Consider the following 21,431-nt stretch of genomic DNA (forward strand, 5'->3'; position numbering starts at 1 on the left):
AAGTAAGACCCCAGCTGCACATGCCCGCCATTGGTTTGGTCTTTCAGCTTCTCCATAGCCAGCTTTTAAAATTATTTTTTAGGAACCTATATAGGTAACACTTCTCAGAGCTCTGATAACAGCAAAACTATTTACTGTTCTTCCTTCCTTTTCACTACACACAGGTGGAACTTGACAGAGCCACAGTCATCTTCCTCTTGGGCCAGGCTAAATTGCCAAGCCACGGAGCAGACGCAGCAGGAGAGGAAGTGACAAAGGAAACTTCCCTCTAGGCCACAAGATGCTTTGTAGCCGCCACACTGATCACAGAGACAACATCTTTAACACAAGCAGGTGGAGAAATGTTACAAATTTGTTCTGTGCCAAATGTATTTTTGAAACTCCCTTTGATAGTACATGCAAGAGTCATTTAATGGCCGAGACCCTCAGCACGCAGTAAGGGAAAGCACAGAAGTTGCACTTTCACACATAAAACTCCTGCTTTACCTCCACGTAGCTTGCTTATACCAGCTGCCAAACATCATTTGAGATCAGTCCAGTATCAGGTGAATACCAGTGCAACAACAGGACCAACTAATTTTCAGGGTACACAGAAAAATAAAAATAAACTGTATAGAAATTATCTGCCAGCAGTAAGTAAAACTATGATCAGCTCCACAGTCTTTATCATTTCCAACATACTAAACATCACGGGAAAATAATGTTGACTACCATGTTATTTGTATGCTTTGGAGGAAGGATTTGTTATTGGATTACACTACAAAAGGCCCAAAGATGACTGAAATGTATATTCAGCTTAGTTTGCCTGCTCTTTGCTACCAAGTTACTGCAAGGCAAACTAGCATGATGATGTGGAGTGCTTTCAGTACAAACAACTTGTTCATGCAAAAAAACCACATTCTCACATTGCTACATTGAGGTCTAATGCAACTCTGCGTGAAGTAGACAAGGGCATACATAAGTTATGATCCACCACTGGAAACCTACACTTCAGTTTTCCTCATGGTAACTTTCCCTTACAGCAGTGCTTTAAGCTGCCACAGGCTGCAAGGAATATTGGAATTGGAGAAGATATTTTGGGAGGGGAAAAAGAAAATATGTATTGGAGTGCATATTGAAGTGAAACGTGCTGTGGCACTTCAGTAAAGAAAAATGAAAAAATTTGAGACCTCACTGAGCACATCAAGGGCCAAATGCACAATGCCAGCACCAGAATTTGGTCTCTAAGGAAAGAGTTGTATCTCTCACTTCCTACTGCAGGTAGAGGAAATTTCTTTAAACAAATAAAGAATGACAGTGGGGCAGATTCAACTGCTTTTTACTCCAGTAAGAATCTGGAGTTACCGCAAATTTGATTCACACCTTAAGCCATTCCACATCAAACCCAGATGATATGCTGAGAGTTACTCTTGATGAGCATCCCTTTTTCTTCCAACAGAGCTGAGAGTTATGACCAGCCCTGAGGGCAACCGGGCCTCTGCCCACCTGCCAAAACTACCTGCCTGAGACCATGCATTACCCCAGACTTTCTTGCAGTCACCGACAAAGACTTGAGCACTCAGCTAAGATAATTTGTAACAATAAACAGAGACAAAAACAAAAGCAGCATGATGAAGCAAAATTAGAATTAGATTCCCCCTCCGACATACCCCTTTCCCCCCTGAACTACTGGTCTTAAAAAGGCAGCAACCACAAAAGCTTAACTGATAATTATTGCAGTGGCAGTAAGAAACTTTCAACACAGAACAAAGGTAAATGGTACATCTAGAAGTTTAGCCTTGTCAAGACAGTTTACCTCTCCTACCCTTCTCTTCACTGTCACTGCCACTCTGCAGAGTCGGTTGTGAACAACTGACTGTGTAGTAACCCATCCACCAACACAAGTTTACAATACAGTTTTAATGCCAGATCTTCACGGAAATGTAAACATCTGGTACTGGATTTGGTGGCTGCTGTTAAGAAGCCTGCCCCTTTGGATGCTCCAGAGCATGTTCTGGACGATGGTCTGGTGAAATGGCTAATTCCATTTAATTTTGTGCCCTGGCTCTGGCTGCGTCCTTTTCTTCCTTAGTTACTGTCAGATCAGAGATTGCAGCTTTTGACAAGACAGTGAAGGGAAAAAGGTCAGCATTGAAATAAGCGGGCAGTGCTGGCAGCGAGATGGTAGGTTGAAGCTGGTGTGCACTGGCTGTGCTGTCGGCTTCGCTTCTGTGACTCTGATGAGAAGCTGACTGCTTGCATCCACACCTGGTAGTTGATGTGGCCACTAGGATGCCACATCCAACAAAACCTTTCAATCATATCTGCAGACCATAAGCATAATCAAAGCAATGATGCTGTCAAACAGGATACGAGGCACCTCCAATTCTGCACTGATAGCCTATTCACAGGCTGCACGTCTGGTCACTTTAAATCAGAGGGAACAAGAAGGATTCAACTACACTGCTCCACATTGGTGATGATGAATTTGCAGGGTCAAACAGCATTAAGCATCAGATAGCTGTCATAATGAGATGAGATCAATTTGTAAATGAACTTGCCAGATAGCTTTATAACAGAAAATCAGAGCCTCAGCTGGAATTGTCACCACATGGAAATCCTTTCATCAGCATTTTACTAAATCTCTGGCAAATAAAAAAAATGAAGCTGAGATCACCAGCAATCACCAGCACAGTGCTAATTAAGAGTTTCAAGAGCAGTTACAAGGAGTAGGTCAGTCTGCTCTAAGCCCTGATCACAACTGCCTTCCACTGAGCAACATATATCAGATTCTAAAAATTAGTAATAACTCTGCATAAAAGCCACAATGATTATCACCTCCTCACTCAGATAAGTTTCATCTAAAAAGCATGGACAGAGCCACATTTCAGGGCTGTAAACAAGCAACCTTCTTTGCTGGAGAAGGCCTGCCATTTTCAATGAGAATTTTGAAATGCAAATTTCAATTACATATTTTTTTAGAAACAAAATTCCCAACTTAGAAAAAAAGGGAATGTTGCATTTCCAGAAAAGCTTATGTTGTAATTTTCAGCCAGTTCTAAATGCAGGTGTATATATATATTTTTATATAAGATTCAATAGGTATGTATCACATGTAAACATTTTTAGTAAATCATATTAGTTATTACCTAAATTTAAAATGCATTAAAATTGTAAGATGACTTCATATGTTTCAGGTTAAGTACATTAAGCAAAACAAAACAAAAAAACCCAACCAAACAAACAAAATCACACATACAGAGTAGAACTGTATCTGACTGTCTAGTGAACTGGGTTCACGATCGGGACTCACACTACCATGAAAAAGGTTGCTGAATCCCGTGGAAATTCCCTGCAGGAGTCAGTGGTATGCACAGCTATAAGCATAAACCTCTGGCTATGTTGAAGTAAGTAGGATAATAAAAGATAATAAATCCAAGCACAAGTGTAAATATTTGCAGCCTCGCACTGTAAAATCTCTTGCAGGAGCTCACTTCAGATAAGGCTTCCAGGACTACACTCATAATAAAAACCTATTACAGGTCTGATTCCTGGTGCTGAAAACCATTTATCCCACAGCAATTGCTTCAGTTTTGGCTTCCTCCAATTTCCAAGATCCCTGCTGCTAGAAGCAAAGGCTTAAAGGATGTGAGACCCAAGTCTTCATGCCCTGATGATTCAGCACCACGCTTTGTCATGTGCCAGCCTGTGCTGGACAGAACAGATCTCAGAATCGAAGTGAAACTAGTGCAATTGTTTTCTGAATCAGCAGCAATACACAGAAACTGGTTCTGCCTAATTTATATTGGTTTGATTTGAAAGCAACAAAGACACTTAAGACTTTTACAGATGCAAAGAATGCAATATTTTTTTAAAGGAGGGCAAACTATTTTTAGTTGTATTTGGGTGTTTTTAATCATTTAATAATTTCAAATTTATTTTGAAAAAGGCTTCCTGATGAAATGTGTCCATTTTTGAAATTCAAATATTTACTTCAAAATTTGTTTTCACTACGACTTTCATTATTTTTTCAAATTTCCATTTCAAAATTCAAATTCCATTTAAAATTCAGCTTTCCAATATTCTTCTAATTGTTCCAAACAATTAGAAGAGTACTACTGAAATCTCTCCTATTGGAACACTGACATTTTCACGTAGCTAAATACAGTTTTTGGCAAACAGGAAAGCTTGCAACAAGCTGTTACACAAAAAAAAAAAGTGTGGTATAGAGTGAGCAACCAAAAAAAAAGGATTTATCACTATGAAAGAAAAAAAAAACTTTGACTTGTCAAAGCTTTAAAATTGTTTTATGAATTTCACAAAGATTTTTAAAAGCAAAATTATTTGCTTTCAAAATTTTTCCACAGACAGGATTTTGTCACAAACATATAGTCCACAATTATATATTTAGGAATAGTTCAAAAGATATAAGGATATTTCATTTGAAATTTAAATTCTTAGGGCAAGATCGTACTGTCATCGACATGTGGAAATGAAGAGTGAACAATGTCTCTGTGATATTTATCAGACATCTCCAGAGTTTCCTATTTTTATCTGTTTTCAAGATCAGCTTTCATGCATCACGGCTATTTTATTTTTATGTGCTCATTTTTAGAATGTAGAAGGAAATGAATGCAAGACAGTAAACACATCTGATTTAAATAACCATGCTGTAAACTGTACCTTCCAGCACACTTAGGGTGTCACTGTTACTCTGCTGCAGTAGCCTCTTCAGTAGACAAAAACACAGTCAGTGAATTGCTAATGTAAACCAGAACAAACCTAATCTAAATATACAAGACACGAAAAGCATGAAATTATCAACAGTTCCTGTGGGGATTCTTCACGTTTATCACATACACTTACTGTCCTTTCATTGTGAATAACTGAAATATTAGTACTTCAGAAAACAAGGTACTTTGGCCTATGCAGTTAATTGTATCTGGTTCAATAAATCTGAAATTTCCATGAATGTTTTGTTAATTAATCTTCTAATCGCTCACAAGTCCTAGCAGATCCCAGGAATGCAGTCTTTCCAGAAATCTGAAAGACCCTCTAGACCCTAAAGCACTTCTGGCGGCCTGGCTTTACATCACTTCTATCTTTCCTTCTCTCAGATGTCTTAAAAATCAGTATCCCCAATTCCCCGAGTGTTACCTCGGTCAACATTCCAAGCTGGCATTCAGCTGCAGTAGCTACATGTTTATCAGCACAGCTTTTTTCCTCATGTGAGAAGGAACACATAAGGCTTTAGCCACAGCCCAAGGTGATGCACTAACATATCTAGGGGCTTCAGCTCTAATACCACATTAGGTAGTTACTGACATTTCATCATTGCTGTTCATTTGCCTTACCACATTGTTCTTGTGGAAACTTACCTCCTGCACAAACACTCGATGGTTCAGCTGCCAGGATCTCAATGCAAGACTTCTTGAGAATCTAAAAGATTTATAAAATGGTATTTTTGGCAATCATTTTTATTTATGCTTTACTAATACAGGGAAGGGTGCCCTTTTCTGGTCTTTGGAATACCAACTTACTGAATCAATGGTTCCTCTCAGAGCATAAAAGCCTCCCGTAACTGGAAAAACATGATCAATGCTGTCAGCAATCGTTGAGAGCTGAAAAGAGAGACAATAATAAATCACGAGGAAAACAAAATTACAGTGAACAAAACTGGATCTTTTCATACTTGCTAAAAGACATCATACTGATACAAAATTATTCTCAAGTAATTAAATATATGCCTTCATCTGATGGCATTACTTGTGCACCAGTAAGAGAAAAACAAAACAAGAAGAAAGCAAAGTTACCTGAGTTTCATTGAAGTCTTTCACGCCAACACAATAAACAATAGCTCCAAAGCTTCTGGCTCTGTTGGCCTAAAAAAAAAAATTGCCATTAAGTGCAAAGCCTTATCAGCAGAGTCTGCAGTAAAAGCCTACAAGTTTAATGTAAGCTAGTTTGGGTAAAAGTGAAGGGGACTTACTTCTTGTTCTGCATAATAAAACTGAACATCTTGCAATTCTCCATCCGTCAGAGCTATAATCACACTAGCAGTCCGAACCCCTACATGGAAGATAGTTAACAGATTGTAAAAGTATGGCACAATATTCAGCAATGAAAAGAAAGCTTGAAGTGAGGCACTCCTTTTTGCTGACAAAAAAGGGCAAAACCATAAGACCGCTCTCAGCTCTATTTGTATAGTGATACACCAACCAGAAGTCAGATGCATAATTGCATGCAGTAATGCAAAACCTGTGCACCTTCATATCACAAGCATCACTGAAGAGGGATTACTGCTCTAACAAGGTCCATGCACAAAATTCTCTGAGTAAAATACAGAACTCATTGAGACTACATCTAGACTCCTACTGAAGGGAAGTGACAAACTCCTACTGAAGGGAAGTGACAAAATGGATCTGCAGAGAGGGAAAAGTTTTCTCTTGACAAACTTGTCTCTACACAAACCCTGCCTAGAGACTGTGGTAGGAGATACCTCTGCAAAAGGAGCTTCCCTGACATCCCATCTCTCCTCTAATAGACTTTCAAGGGACAACCCCACTGAATATGGCATGAAATGGGTTTCTATAGAGTAGGTCAGTCCTACACTTCATAGAGTCATAGAATGGTAGGGGTTGGAAGGGATCTTTAGAGATCATCTAGTCCAACCCCTCTGCAGAAGCAGGTCCACCTAGATCAGGTCACATAGGAACATGTCTAAGCGGGTCTTGAAGGAAGGAGCCTCCACAACCTCCAAGGAAGGAGACTCCACAACCCCTCTGGGCAGCCTGTTCCACTGCTCCATCACCCTCACAGTAAAATAAGTTCATAGGAATTCAGTGCATGTGAAAACCTTAAGACCATGTCCACAGGAGAAAATTAATGTCTTACAAGACATTTTTCAACCCACCTAAGCTTTAGTGAAAAGACTGCATAGACTTTGGATAGCTAGATAAGTAATAAAGTATAGAATACAATGCTACCTAGAGAAATGCAACATGTTAACAAAATTAAACCAAATTAATAGGCAAATTATTGTTCAATCAACTAATCTGCTTCAATAGTTCTTAGGTAAAGTAACTGCACATGTTACCTTCAGGGAAGTATTTGTTATTTTTTAAAAATTATGTTACAATTTCAAGTGTCTTTCCCCATGTTGTGTGAAATTAAAGACTGATGAATTCTGACAGGTTTCTTATGTCATGCACTCCTTCACATGTCATGTCAAGCACAGCATAAATCTTTAAAAAAAGACCTGTAACTTGAGGGGGAAAAAATAACTTGGATTCCTGTATTCCTTATTTTTTTCTCCACCTGGTACACTTGAAAAAAAAAGCTCAAAAAGTGGAAATCTTGTTTTCTTTTGAACATTTGTTTCTTTTGATATTTTAGCTTACAAATCCAGATCTCACTGATTAGTTTGTAGTTGCATGTTATGAAGAAGTAGAACAGTTTTCAGTTGGACTCCTCAGGACTTGAATTCACTGGAAGAAACATAGAATCATAAAATGGTAGGGGTTGGAAGGGACCTTTAGAGATCATCTATTCCAATCCCTCTGAGAAGCCATGCAGAGCTGCTGCTGAAGACTCTACTCACAAACTATCTGATTAAAAAGGCACTGATCCATTTCTCCGTCTTCCAAGGAGACCATCAGCCCACAAATGAGAGTAACCTCACACCAGGGTAGAAACCAAGAATTGTTTAGTTTAACTAATTATGCCTTCTTTTGGTAAAGGAAAAAAAACACAAATACATTTGCCTCAAAATTTGGTGAAAATTCCTATTTTCACCAAAACGCAGAATCTAACCTCACATCATTCACACTGAAGCAAAATAAAAACATAACACACAAATGAGAGCAAGGATTCAGGCACATAAAGCAGACAGGGCTGAGCATGTTAGGACAGAAGGGCATGGGAAAATCTAGGTATTCCTGTCCCCTGGTTGCAAGGCAGGCAGTTAGTTCTGGCTGTATTGCTTTGGTCCGTATTCTGCACCAGGTCAGATCTGTGATCATACTGGTCTCCTCTGGTCTTAATAAACCATGAATCATGCCTTTAAAAGTAGGCCTGTAGTCAAAATGGAATGTAGCGATTGTGTAACACCAATTCCTTCTCCAACACTTCTTTGAGCGGGTTTACTGCAGGTCATAAAAAGATCTATCATCCCTGCCCTTTCAATGCAGATATATAACACAACAGATATACAACACATACCTCCATAGGTTTCGTGGTAAATCTGCTCATTTGCCTGCAAGAAAGTGTAGCACATTGTTAGCTCTAAGTGCAATGGCAGCAAGCAATGCAAAGTTTATATGTATAAATCAAAGAAAAGAGGTACTGCAATGTGTACCCTTTTAAATCCTTCATGCATGAACGTGTCTCCTCCAGGCACTTCATACTGAAGAATGTCGAGCCCCCGTCTTATGGCTTCCCTTTGGATAACAAAAACAAACACAAAACAAAACAGGAGAAAAGTTTTTTCTTTTATATACTTCTGTACCACAGATAGATTATATGCCCTGTCAATACACTGCAGAGTGCTTACACATCAACTGAAACACTGGTAAAATCAAGGTTATTCGGAAAAAACCATCCCACTATTTTTCAGCCAAACACCCATCGGAGCACACAACTGGACATAAGATACAATGCTAGGGTTAACATGTTTTAAGGGTGCAATTCTGTCCCTGCTCCCTCACTCTGGTATACTGTCAGTCAAGATAAGATTGAGTTAAAGCAAATGCCAGATATTAATCTCTGACAAACTGCAGACAGAATGAGAATTTAAAAACCTATGATCCTGTCACAAAAATGAGACAAATAAAACCTTAGTATTCAATCAATCAATACACTTGGGATTAGAGCTTTTCCATTATCAAGAAGTCAAAAAAAAACCAAACTCAAAACCAGGATGGGAATTATGAGAATTTCCTATCCTAGACCAGTGATCAATCAGACTTTCTGGAGCAAGGATTGCTCCCTGGTAAAAGATAAAGACTTTGATTCCATGACATAGTTTCTTTGATTTCATTACATAGTTTCTTACTCTACAAATACATGTGAACCAAGAGGATCACTCAGGGAGATGAGTAATTTAATTGATCACTGATCACTAAAAAGACCTTAATCCTTGGCAAAGCTTTTGTTATATTCATGGAACACAAATAAGGCACAAATATTCAACAGGTAAAACATAGGCAGTCCAGCTATCAGCCTCAGAAATCTATGGGGCATTCTTTTCTAAAAAATATAGTGAAATCCACCCTAAGCTCCATCTGATAACTGGGAATTTTTGGCAGCACAAGCTCAAATAAAGAGAAAACTGGAGTCTACATGGAACAAAGGTAAGATTGGGAGCTGGGACTGAGGACGTCCTTAGGGCAAAAAGTACAGTTTTACCTTTTCAAAGTATGAAATGAGCTGAAAAGGCACACATGGTTATCACCACAGAGAACAGGAGTTTAGGGGAGGGAACATTCTAATACCATGTTCAACGTATTGCCATAGGATTCCTCTCTATTTTCCACCTTGAGAAGGGCAAATTCACCTGGGAGAAATAAGCAAGTTTGAGCTTTGTTACCAAGGCACAAGATGAAGACCTTAGCCAAAACTCAGTCAAAGAAGCAGAAATGCAAGACCCCTGCAAGGCTTCTGGCTTTGGATGAAGTCCTGGGGTACAAAATGGAGAGGGTGCTTGTTCTTTCAAAGACTGGTTCGGAGTCCTCTTTACTCATAAGGTGTATTGTACTACTGAGTCCCTGTCACAGAAGGAAACAGTGGCAAAATCAAGAGCTTTAAGCTGAAAAGAAAGAAAATACTTAGAAACAGCTCCATAACAGTGGGTTTTGTGCATGAGGCAAATTCAATCCAAAGGTATTTAGGTTTTTTGCTTTGTTTCTTGAGGTGACATGCATGTTTTTGGTGGTTTGTTTTTCTGGTGGTGGTAGTGGTGGCTTTGGTTAAAAAAAAAGATTTTGTTATGAAGATGCCAGCAAGAATTTTGCTCCAGTCTCAGACTCTGTTCTTCTTAAGAAGTCTGTCACTTGTCTTTGCAATCCACCTCTGGCACGAGTGCTGTGTGAAGGCAGCCCAGGAGAGGCATGTGATAGCCTAGTGAGGTAGCTGGCATACTGAGGCATAGTGAGGTACTGCTGGCATAAAGCTCAGGGCTTTGGGTCACTTCGAAGGGCTCTGTGGTACTTGCATACAGTCTGTTGCTCACCAGCTCAGAGTCTGAGACCTCTTACACAAAACCTGCCCTTACCTGAGTATCTTAGGATAGTGAGGATGTACACGAATCCTCAACTGGAAACAAAGTTTGCCCCTGAAATACTGTGATAAAGAACAGACTGCCCAGTGCTACCTTTCTTTTATAAGACTGAAAACAAAATGATAGTGGGAGACCCAAAAGCCTTCTAAGCTCGCTTCCAGTTGGGAATGATATAAAGCATTTCAGTTGGTGCCCAAGTTGCTGCTGACTGAGATAGACCTCCAAATTTGGGGTCTAGTGCCACTTGCTGCTTGAGAGAAGGGATGGAGAATATTTCTAGACGAAAGCTGTGGGGAATACTTACCTGTTTTCTGTCAGTTTCATGATTGTAGTGCCTCGTGAAGAAAAAACAATGAAAGACATCCTCAACATTGGACTGAAACAGAAGAACAAGCCACATCTGTGTCATGTACATACTACTTCTGCAGACTTTCATTTGATAATAAGTAACCAATGGAAAAATAGATTATACATATAGCAATTTGAAATACAATCTTAAGAAAATTTTACCTTATGAACTTCTCGGCTAGGCTTTCCACAAAAGAGTAAATCTCAGTCCAATGATTTCTGACACTTCCAGACCTGTGTACAAAACATTAATTGCTTACATTAATCTTATTCCATAGCAAAATTTCTTGTTGCCTGGGCTACTCCAAGGGTGGTTAGGGACCCAAATTACATACAGGTCAGTGAAGGCAGATACCTCTACTGAGGTTTCTAGAGCAGTTGTGTTGGAAGCTGTAAAAGGAACCATCATGACAAAACACACAAAGAGGAGTGGAAATAGGTCTGAAATGGTTTACCATATAATTTTGAAACAAGTAACTCTACCTGTTTTTGTTCCTTTTGAAACAAAACCATAAATACTTTTTGTAGTTTAATTAATTTTATTTTACTTCACAAAAACATGTGGTAGCAGATTATTTGCTTTCCAGGAGCCTAGCTCTGCACTTGCAGCCACACAGAAAGTCTTGACTGATCATCTATTCTCTCAGAGCATGTGGGAGAATGTTTTCAGGAACTACTGTTTGTTTCAAAAGAGAAAGCTTCTGAAGTAATTCAGAAGGGAAAGGCAGTAGTCATAGTAAATGCACTCTGGACTAGCATTCTAGACAGTTAATTTCTGGTTCTGTTATAGATTTCCTGTGAAAATTTGGGTGACTTAGTTATATGCACAAACTTACACATTTGTGCCGCCATTCCCAATATAAAAAAAACACATTATTAATCCCCAGTCGATCCCTCCCGTGGTGGAGGAGGCTACTTGCCCTCATCCTATCACTTGTAACTTGGAAGAAGAGACTGACACCTCACTACAATCTCCTCTCAGGTAGCTATAGAGAGTGATCATGTCTCAGCCTCCTATTCTCTAGGCTAAATGTCCCCAGCTCCCTCATAAGACTTGTTCTCCAGACCCTTCACCAGCTTCGTTGCCCATCTCTGGACACGCTCCAGCACCTCCATGTCCTTGTAGTGAGGGGCCCAGAACTGAAAACATGGCACTGCCTGCCCTGCAACAGTGCTGGTGGGCAAGGAAAAGGATAAAGACTAAAAGAAGACGTCTAAAGTACCTAAGCTACAGTAAGCTTGCTCAGGTAAGCCTGTGCTTTCACGTTGCTCTCTGGAGACTGGTTACCAAAGAATGAAGAAATTGTCAGGCACTGAGAGAGGGCAACAAAACACTGCTCAAACCAAGGGTCTGGATCTGCTGCAGTCTCTGATTTGTGTATGCTATGTAATTACATGTTTACATATTCATAAATAGCACCAATAAAAGGTGTTGGCATTATTAGCAAATGTGCCCTTTTATCATCATTAAAAAATAATCTATATTGATGTAGGTACTTTAAATTGCTTTTCCAAAAAGGATCTGAGGAAGTTCAACACCTACAGTTCTCCAATATTTTTCTGAAAGTCTCAGCCCAAATCTCTAAACATGACAAACTCAAATAGATTTTCCTTGAATCTATGCAAGATGCATTTACAGTTTCAAATTTTTATTAATTCTTTCCTCCCTGGAGTTGACTCTTCCAGTTTCATTCTGTTCTTGCCATCCCACTTAAATCCAATTCCTGCAATTGCCAATGGAGTCACTTCCCTATATAGAATAGCCACGGTTTCTTACTTGGAAAGACTGACCTATTTTGGAGAAGGTATCAAATTTCTACTGACAGCTGCAGAGGCACTGATGCAATCCAAACAAGAAAGTAGCAATGAATTTTCCTTATAACAGCCACAAATTATCATTTCCAGTACCTTCTTAGGACTGTTAAAGTTATGTACACACACTTACATTTTGTTTTTCTTAAATCTCCCCATCAGGCAAAGAACAGTTTGACAAAACAGGCTAGAAACTGAAAAGTCAAGAAAATCTTAAGCCACTATGGTGGAAAAACATGAAGGCTTTACAGTGAAAATGCACAGATAACCTTAATACTGTGCACTTCCATGCATATTCTTGACAATAATGAAACATCCTTTCATAGAAAGAGTAAAGCCAATGAGACTAAGAATTGATTGTAATAAATATACAGATGCTCATCTCTGAAAAGCTAGGGAGGTCTCTGTCATGGGCTAGTCCTCGCTGTGCTGTGCTCTCTGTATCTGGCTTTATATCCCCAAGCTACAACCGTGTTGAGCAGATGTACTTCAGCATGGCATCAGGTCTCCTTTCCCTAGGAGGAACTCTGCACCCACATGTTGCTTATTAGCTGTGAAGTGTCAAAGTGTCTCAATTCATCAGCTGGAAAGTGTTGCAGAGACTGAAATACTAGCAAGAAAATGTTTGTTTAAAAGTCCCATATAAAGAGTATCAGCACTGAAGTATCCAGCACTTAATTGCTTTTGTGGCATTATTACTTAAGTGGCCTAGAAATTAAAACTTATACTAAAAATCAGCATTGTTTACCAATTAAGGAAAGGTACAAAAATCAAATCAGTGTTGTTCACCAACTAAGGAAAGGTATAAAATCAAGAAGGCTCACAGGGTGTATACAGCTGCTGTTGCTATGTGAGGAATCCACAACACAGCAATTCCCTGCAAATATTATAGAGTGTGGAGCAGAGAGGAGGCTCTGTGGTCAGACTCTGTGATGATACACAGGAATGAGACGGACCTCTAGAACTGATAAGCAGTACTTTTAGTGCCCTGAGAAAATGATCTGTCAAATCTTGACAAAATCATAGAAACATGGAATGGTAGGGTTGGAAGGGACCTTTAGAGATCATCTAGTCCAACCCGTCTGCAGAAGCAGGTCAACCTAGATCAGGTCATCGCATAGGAACATGTCCAGGCGGGTCTTGAAGACCTCCAAGGAAGAAGACCCCACAACTGCTCTGGGCAGCCTGTTCCACTACTCCATCACCCTCACAGTAATGCTGTCCTAGTGTGAACTTTGCTCATTTTAATGTCATTTTAATACTAAAACACAGCTCCATCTCAAAGGCTACCCACCTCCAAAGTGTGACCACTCCTTGAGTCTGCACCCTGAATTGTTTGTAAGCTATATCTTTAAATGTAAGGTGAGAATTTTACACCAATCATAACAAAGGTATTTATGACTAAAGTCACTCAAACTCCACCTTGAAGGTGAAAAAAAAGTATAAAATTGTTAAAGAAAAGGGGGGGTTGGGGAAAGACACTATCACAAACAAGTCAAGGAAGCTCCCTCACAGACTGTTTCTGGCTCCCAGGATCAGCCGACGGACTGAGTCTCTCTTCCTCCTCCCCTTGGGATGCCTTGGGTGAGACTTAAAACTAAATACTTCTGCAGGAAACTTAGAAATCTCTATAGAGAATGACTCTTTTAACTTTTTATAGCCAGGCTGTACTTTGTAACTTTGCACGCTGTATTGTTTATAAATCTGCTTTTTTGCATGTGCTCTCTTCTGCAGTCACTACCACCGGCAATCCACAAGAACCTGTATATCTGTTGCATGAATAAAACCGCACTATTTAAGTAGCCAGTCGTCACAGTTTCTCACCAAACGCGACCAAACCCTGGAGTGTGGCCGTGCTAATTCATCAGCACGACTGGATTGAAGGTGCATCCCACTGTCAGTGAATCCAGAGTCATGACAGTTCACAGGAGGTGAATGTGCGTGCACTGATTGTGGCAAGTTGGGCATCACTCAGAATTTAAATCTAGCTGCACCAAACCTCCCACCTCAATGAAGAGAGTTAGAATGCAAGGGGGTTTATTTTCTGCCAAACCACTCTGTGCCTTTTTAATGCGACACCTTTCCCTTGCCACACTCCTCCAAGCCCAGGTGTGTCATCTCCCACTGCAAATGATGCTCAAATGTTACCAATGTTACCAATGCTGATCATGTTAAACCCTTCATGAACACCAGTGGGAGTGGCACGCACATAGAAGAACTTGATTTCCCCTCCCTCCCAATCAAGATAGCCTCTAATTATCCCTGTTTGAAAGTATTTTATTTGCTGTTTTATACATACACTTTTCAGAGGCTTCTGGAGTTTGTCCTGACAGTTTCATCTGTTGTCCCAGAGGTCTCACCTCATACCACCAGCAACAGCAGTTTTAATGGCAGATCAAACAAAAATTACAACAATAAAATGTTTGTTAGTATATATACTAAGCTGCCAAATGCTGTCAAATATTACTCCCAACACTGACAATGAGGAGCTACCCAATTCTGTTGAAAATACTGAGGCATTGCACTGCTTTTGGGATCACCTTTCAAACTGCAGAACCACTTCTGCTGGCAGCATAAACAAACTTGCTGCCCTTCGTGGCTGGATCAGACAAGGAGGTTTTTCCCATAGCAAATGGGGAAAGCTACTCTAAGCTTCTTTCTGATCATGGCCAATGCTTGAAAGCCATACTCATTTTTAACTCCACAGTCACCAAGCCCAGAGAAAGCAAAGGGTCCTTCAGTGATGCTCTACACAGCTTATTCTTGGACATCTACACATCACAATTTTTTACTGCAGTTTCAGCGCTTTTATTATTTCCCTTTATCCTGGGTAACCTTACAGCAACTAAGAACAAACTCCTGTCAATGAGCATACCTGTGCTAATAGGAGCTTCAGACAGAGTTGGAATGTCAAAAAGTGCCATCAGTAAGCAAACACAAATCAATTCCTTGCCTGGCCTCTTTGGTCACCAAATGATATACCCCTGTAAGATTTCAGAGGGACTGTGAAGATTTCCAAATAATAAGGAAAGAACAAATGAGGCATGCAAAAGGCTGGTGATGTGCAAAAAAAGCAGTAGTGGGTGTGCAACACACACTCTTTAACTTTCACCAGCAACTAGAAGCCATGGGAAAGCAATGCAGCCAGGGAAACCTATTTATCCCGCTGTAGGGGTTTGTATCAAGCCAGCATCATGGCTATGTATCAAGCCAGCTATCATGGCAAAGAAAAACTGTGTTACAGACAGACCAATAATGTTGGCTCATGCCAGAGATTTTCCTGCTTTCAGTCATCAGCTACCTGAATCAAGTTCTCACATCAGTGTGGCCACCATCACCTACCTGAACCCTGAGCTTCCTCCCTGTACTTTCCCTGCTGAACAAGCCCAGTGATCCTGACATTCTCTGCAAAATATCAAGCCTCACAAGCCAAAGACCTCTGTGGATAGTGACCCTCAGCTTACAAGCTGTTCATGTGCCTTTCGGAATCAAGCAGGATGGTGAGGTTTCAGCCCTCAGAGGTTGCATAATTCTCATGGTGAAGTCAAATGCAAAGCAATGAACAGCTTCTGTGAACAGCTCAGGAGCCATGGAAATTCTTTCAGGGCCTGTTCCTGCTGCTTGTTCTGCTGGGGTGAATCTGGAGCAGATCCAGAGAATTAGCAGATTTTCCCCAGGTTCATACCTATGCATTGGGATCAGAATGAAGCCCAACTGAAGTAAAAAAACCCACAGGAGCCATTCGATGTGAGCGTACTCCCTGCTTCAGCGGCTCTGTTCCCATTACACATGAGACAAAGAGAAGAGTCAGCAAACCACAACATAGGAAAGAATGTGCTCCCGGCCTCATCAGGACCCAGCTCAGAGCAGCAGCAGCTGCTGCTGCAGCCCTGCTGCTGCTGTTTTCCTGAATTTCACATTGCTACTGCTTTACAGGAGGAGAAAAGAGGTGGTCAGTGAGCATTAAGAAAAGCTTGATTCTGCTCCTGTTTACTTTGGAGTGATTCCTTCTAGCTTAGCAGACCTCTAGGTTAGCATGAAAAAGTCATGCCTACCCTAAGCTGAGGTGTTTCACTGCTATATGTGAAGACAAAGTGTGAGATGATGGGCTGGAAACCTCCTCTTCTTTCCTAGCAGTCTCCCAGAGGCAGTGGAAGCTGGAGCCCAGAGGAATCAAGCAGCACTACCCTGGCACCCGGAGTGCCACTCAGCCCTGTTACTTCAGCAAGCAAAACCCGGGAGGGTCAGCTGTAAGGTGTTGTAGGGCATACGTGATTCACAGCTACAGCCAAACTCACTGCCAGGGGCCTATACAGATCAGCCTAGGGAAATATACATCAGACTTGCAGCTTACCAGTAAAAATTAAAACCACAGCACTACCAAAACAGTACATATTTTTATTACCACACATACACAGAGCAAAGGCAGTAGAACCCAAAGGCCTTCCTCCCTGATGAAAGCAAGAAACTTCTTGAAGATACAGAGCTGCCCCCTGCTCTGTTCCCACACATTTGCCTCTGCTACACGTTAGCTGAAGGCAGCAATTCCAGAGATCTTGCAGCAAAAGCCAGACCCATTACTACTGACACTTGGTTTACTTTGTAGGGTATCAGGGAAGCACAACACTCACTGAGTTTGAAGGGACCTGCAAGTCTCTATCCCCTCGAGCAGTGGACCTGTACACTGCTCATTGCTCAGAAAAGTAGCATTTTGTTATTATTTGGAGAGCTCTTTGTGGCCACAACCACACTGTAGACAACAGAATTCTTGCACATGGCTAATAAGGGCTCTGCAATAAAAGCAAACCCTGGGGCATCAAGTTTGTTGTCGTTTCAGACACACATAAATGTGTTCATCTATCCCTCTGCTCACTTAAGAGCCAGCAGAACATTCAAAGTGACAAGAATCCTTCTTTCTCAAACAATGCTTCTTGCAAGCATGGAAAGGACCTTGACTGGGTGATTCATCCAGGCAATGAAGGACTAGTTTATATTATCTGCTCCAGAGACAATTAGAAATACTGGTGGACATTCTGAGACAGTCCTTGCTTCAGTGTACTTGTAACATTAATGGACAATGGCTGGAACAGGGAGGGGAAGATGCAAATAAGTGACTGGAAAACAGATTTTTCTCTTAGCTGAGCACTTCAAGCACAGGACCCAAAGTACTTGAATCCAAAAGCTTTCATGACCAAACTCATTAATTTTATAGACAGTTTTTCTCTTATAAAACTACTGTCAAAGTCTGCAGCAGGATGGCAGACTTCTGCCTCAAAGCACCACCCTTTGGTCCTACAGTAATCTATATAATCCACAAATTCTGACCACCTGGTGCCCTTACTACATCCCCAGCCAATGAAAGAGCATAAAATGCAATGCCATGCTCAGAGTGCATCTAATAACTTCAAATCTCCCTGTAAACCTCCAGAGCTGCTCTGAGCAGCATCAGGGCTCAAAGAATTTCATTCAGCATCCCAGTTTTCAGCATAACACCAGGAACAGGGAGTTAAATCCAGTCATGCTGCAACACACCTAACAATGTACAAATCATAGGTGAGAGTAGGAAGATACAGCTTGAGCTGCGAATAACTCACAGGTGTCAATTCATCTTCTCTGCATTGGAGATGGAAAAGTCCAGTCCAACTACCCATCATACAAACTCACAATTCACACCAGTGTTTGGCCTGCAAGCCCAGACAAAAGTAATGAAATTCTCAATCACTAAGCACACAAAAATAAAAATCCTAGGTCAGTGGGAAACTTATGGTTTATTTCCTTGGCTCAAGCCCCAGATAAATCAGATTTAGTTACATGCATAAATAGACTGCAAATGACAATTTGAGATTTTTTTTTCCTGGGGCAGAAAGGAAGAGGACCGGTTTTCCTGAATATATTTTTTCCAGCCAAAAGGCAAATCCATCGAATAATATCAGACAAAATACAAAAAACCCACCTCAAACCTGGTTCCAATAACATAGGTATGTCTGAAACGGAGTAAAAATTTGATTTGGAACGTTCCCAGGAATTATACCTATTTATATTAAAAAGTCTTTATTTTTTTTTCAATCACAGCACTGGCTGTGATATAACCACAACAAAGAAAGATGCAAAATATCAACAGATTATGTTTTGGAAACAATAAAGAGCATTGCTTATGAGCAGTTGGAGAGTATGAGAGGTGTCATGTAGATGATGTGGTTATAATACAAAGGGGAAAAACAGAAGGTCAGACAGCAAAGGAGGAAAACAGATAGACATAGACATTTTTAAATATACATGCACAGTAATCAATGCCATGTAAGAAACAAAGATGATACTCTTTTCCAGACATCAGTTCCTCTGAACCTCAACAGGCAGCTGACCTGCATCAGATCCTACATTTTACAATGACCTAAAGTATGGCTGCAGCAGGTAGATTCTTGATCACAGAAAAGGGAGTTCAGCAGTGGTTTAAGTCAGTCACCACAAGACTTTCAAGTGCAATTAGGTTAGGTGACAGAATGCATTCAGGCATCTATTTTATGCCGATAATCTGATTTCCAACCACAACACTGATCTCTCCCTTTCCTCACACACTGTATGAAACCAGTGCACAGAAACACATGGAGCTGTGAGATAGCAAGGAAAGAGAAGCTGCAGAAGTTCCCACAGGTCCACCTTCATCCTAACATTCCTGGACTGGTACTATGTAAGTGCAGGAAGAGAGGAAGAAGGCTGGAGGAATTCTGGCCTAAGGCCAGATTTACTTACTCTACACTAGTACTTTTAATTAATGAATGCTAAATTCATTCAAGTCATTGGCAAGGAAATCATTGGGTTGGGAGGGGAGGGGGCAGACAGTGCAGGGCATCAAGTGTGTTTACCAAACTCTCTTCCTTTGCTTTGAATATGACATATTATGAAAAAGCAAGGTATGGGGAAATCAGCAATTCACTACAGTTGCCTTAAAATGATAAGCAGCAGGCCCAGAATAACAGCTCCTGAAATGCCTTTTGTTCTGATGGCTTTTTAGCTTGCCTCAGGTGAATTGAGAAATATCAACTCATTTCCCTCCCCCACAAAATTGGCTTTTCAAGGGGAAGTTGGGGAGGGGAACATAAACCCAAAAATGAAAATGAGGAAGGAGATGGGACGGGGCAGCTTATCTCCCATCTAATCAGAGGTTGAGCTCTTCCCCACCTGCTCCCTATAAGTGACCTTCACCTTTGGAAGAGACTGACCAAGATTAAAGAGAGGCATCTGGAAAATGGATTACAAGTGAGAGGCTAGACATATTGTACTGATGTCTTTACCAAAGTGCTGTTGACAAGGATGCTCTTGGGAGCACAGGAAAAAACCCAAACTGATGTGAAACGCAATACTGTTGGGAGCCCAAGAGATGGAAGTACCATGGAGAGGGACTACCCACAAGATCAGGGGGAAAATTAGGAGCAGAGAAAGAGTAGTTAGACCAGCCTATCCCACAAAAAAAGTTATAATCACTGCTCTAAAAGAAAATCAGCCAAGGCCTTACTCATGACATTTCCTCTGCCATGGCCGGTGTTGTGGAAAAAGAAAACATTTTCCCAAGGCTGTGCAGCTAATTTTTCCTCAAAATCCAAACAATTTCTTAGTAAACATCCCAGCAGGAAAAACAAGAAAATACTTTTGTCTTTCTCACATTCATTCCCCCTGCTATCTCTCATCCTATAGTAAAAAAGAATCACAGAAAGTTCCATATTTGGTAAATATAAAATACAGACAGCTCTGCAGCTCAGATCTGTCATGTCAAGCATCACCAGCAGCAGATACTTATGGCAGTTGTAAGTCCTTACTTTAAAAGGGTTTCTATTTGTTGCACTAATAAACAATCATAATGATGCTACCAGGCACTGTTATAATTAGAAAACACTAGAGGTCAGACATCCTTTCTGCAGTACAAGTGCATTTCAATATGATTACAAACAACAGCTGCACTTTAACAGTAAGAAGAGATGAAAGAGAGTAATTTACATACTCAAGTACAAGGATGTCACTGCAAGACCTGATAGTCAAACAATCAAATCTGCAAGAGGATCTGTCCTCTGTGATTTGGAATGGGACTGAAGCAAGTTCTTCATGCACCTGGACAACCAAGGCAAATGATGCAACCAAAGCAAGCAGGAACAACTCAGCCGTTCATTAAGTTGGGCTTAAAAGCTATGTACGTTTAAAGATGACATGAGATCTTTGACATTACATGTGACTTGGTCTTACCACATGCCACAGAAGAAGCACATATGCCAACTGCACTGTATACTGTCTTACCTCACAGAGAGGTGACTTAGCTGCAAACAGAAAAATCTCTGCTGCTTCAGTGCGATACTTTAAAGTCTCCACTACACCTGCAAAACAGCTCAAGGTTGTATGACTCTGATATACAGACAGCATAAGATTGCAGATACTAGGAAGCTGGCTCTGCAGCCAACAAATGTCCAGTTCTCCTAGCTTCAAGAAATTTGCTCATTTAAGCATCCCCAGAGACAAGGCAGTCCTAATGTGGCTCTGGCACAGTCAGACAACGCTAAGGAGGAAGGTAGTAGGTCTTCCTCCAACACACTCTGCTTTTCCATTTCACCATGACAGTTTCTTGGGCATTCAAGGTTTAACTCCACTACTCTGACCTTGCCAATCCCATGGGGTTAACATAAAGGGCTGCAATCAACTTCAGACAGAAAAAAACCTGCTTTTTTCTAATTGGCAGCATATATATTACACCAATAACTTCACCAACAGATGATCTTTCCCATCTGATGGTTATTGTCTGCGGGATTAAATCTCCACAGACTTCACCTCCCAGAATGAAAAGGAAAAATCATGCCCCAATAAAGTCATTGCAGTAACACACAGTGCTTACACACATAAGGTTGTGGTTTTCCAATTTGCCTCCTACTGATGTGAGATTACAGCTTTCTACAGGAAAGCAAAGTAAAGCAGATGTAATGTAATTTTGGTTCACCCAGCCTGACTTTAGAGATGGAGCCTGTCATTCAGCTAA

General features: G+C 40.6%; 1 protein-coding gene across 1 annotated transcript in view; it reads right to left on the minus strand.

Moving 5' to 3' along the window:
* ANTXRL (ANTXR like) overlaps window positions 1–21,431 on the minus strand; it is a 56,452-nt gene that overhangs the window by 32,165 nt on the left and 2,856 nt on the right. The window contains exons 2-9 of the mRNA XM_062001396.1: window positions 10,766–10,837; window positions 10,560–10,631; window positions 8,336–8,417; window positions 8,200–8,233; window positions 5,969–6,048; window positions 5,793–5,861; window positions 5,520–5,600; window positions 5,358–5,418 (exon numbers count right to left, since the gene is read on the minus strand). Coding sequence (XP_061857380.1) covers window positions 5,358–5,418; window positions 5,520–5,600; window positions 5,793–5,861; window positions 5,969–6,048; window positions 8,200–8,233; window positions 8,336–8,417; window positions 10,560–10,631; window positions 10,766–10,837 — 551 coding nt within the window. The remainder of the gene's footprint in view (window positions 1–5,357; window positions 5,419–5,519; window positions 5,601–5,792; window positions 5,862–5,968; window positions 6,049–8,199; window positions 8,234–8,335; window positions 8,418–10,559; window positions 10,632–10,765; window positions 10,838–21,431) is intronic.

Source organism: Colius striatus, chromosome 8 (assembly GCF_028858725.1).
Source record: "Colius striatus isolate bColStr4 chromosome 8, bColStr4.1.hap1, whole genome shotgun sequence".
Lineage (NCBI taxonomy): Eukaryota > Metazoa > Chordata > Aves > Coliiformes > Coliidae > Colius > Colius striatus.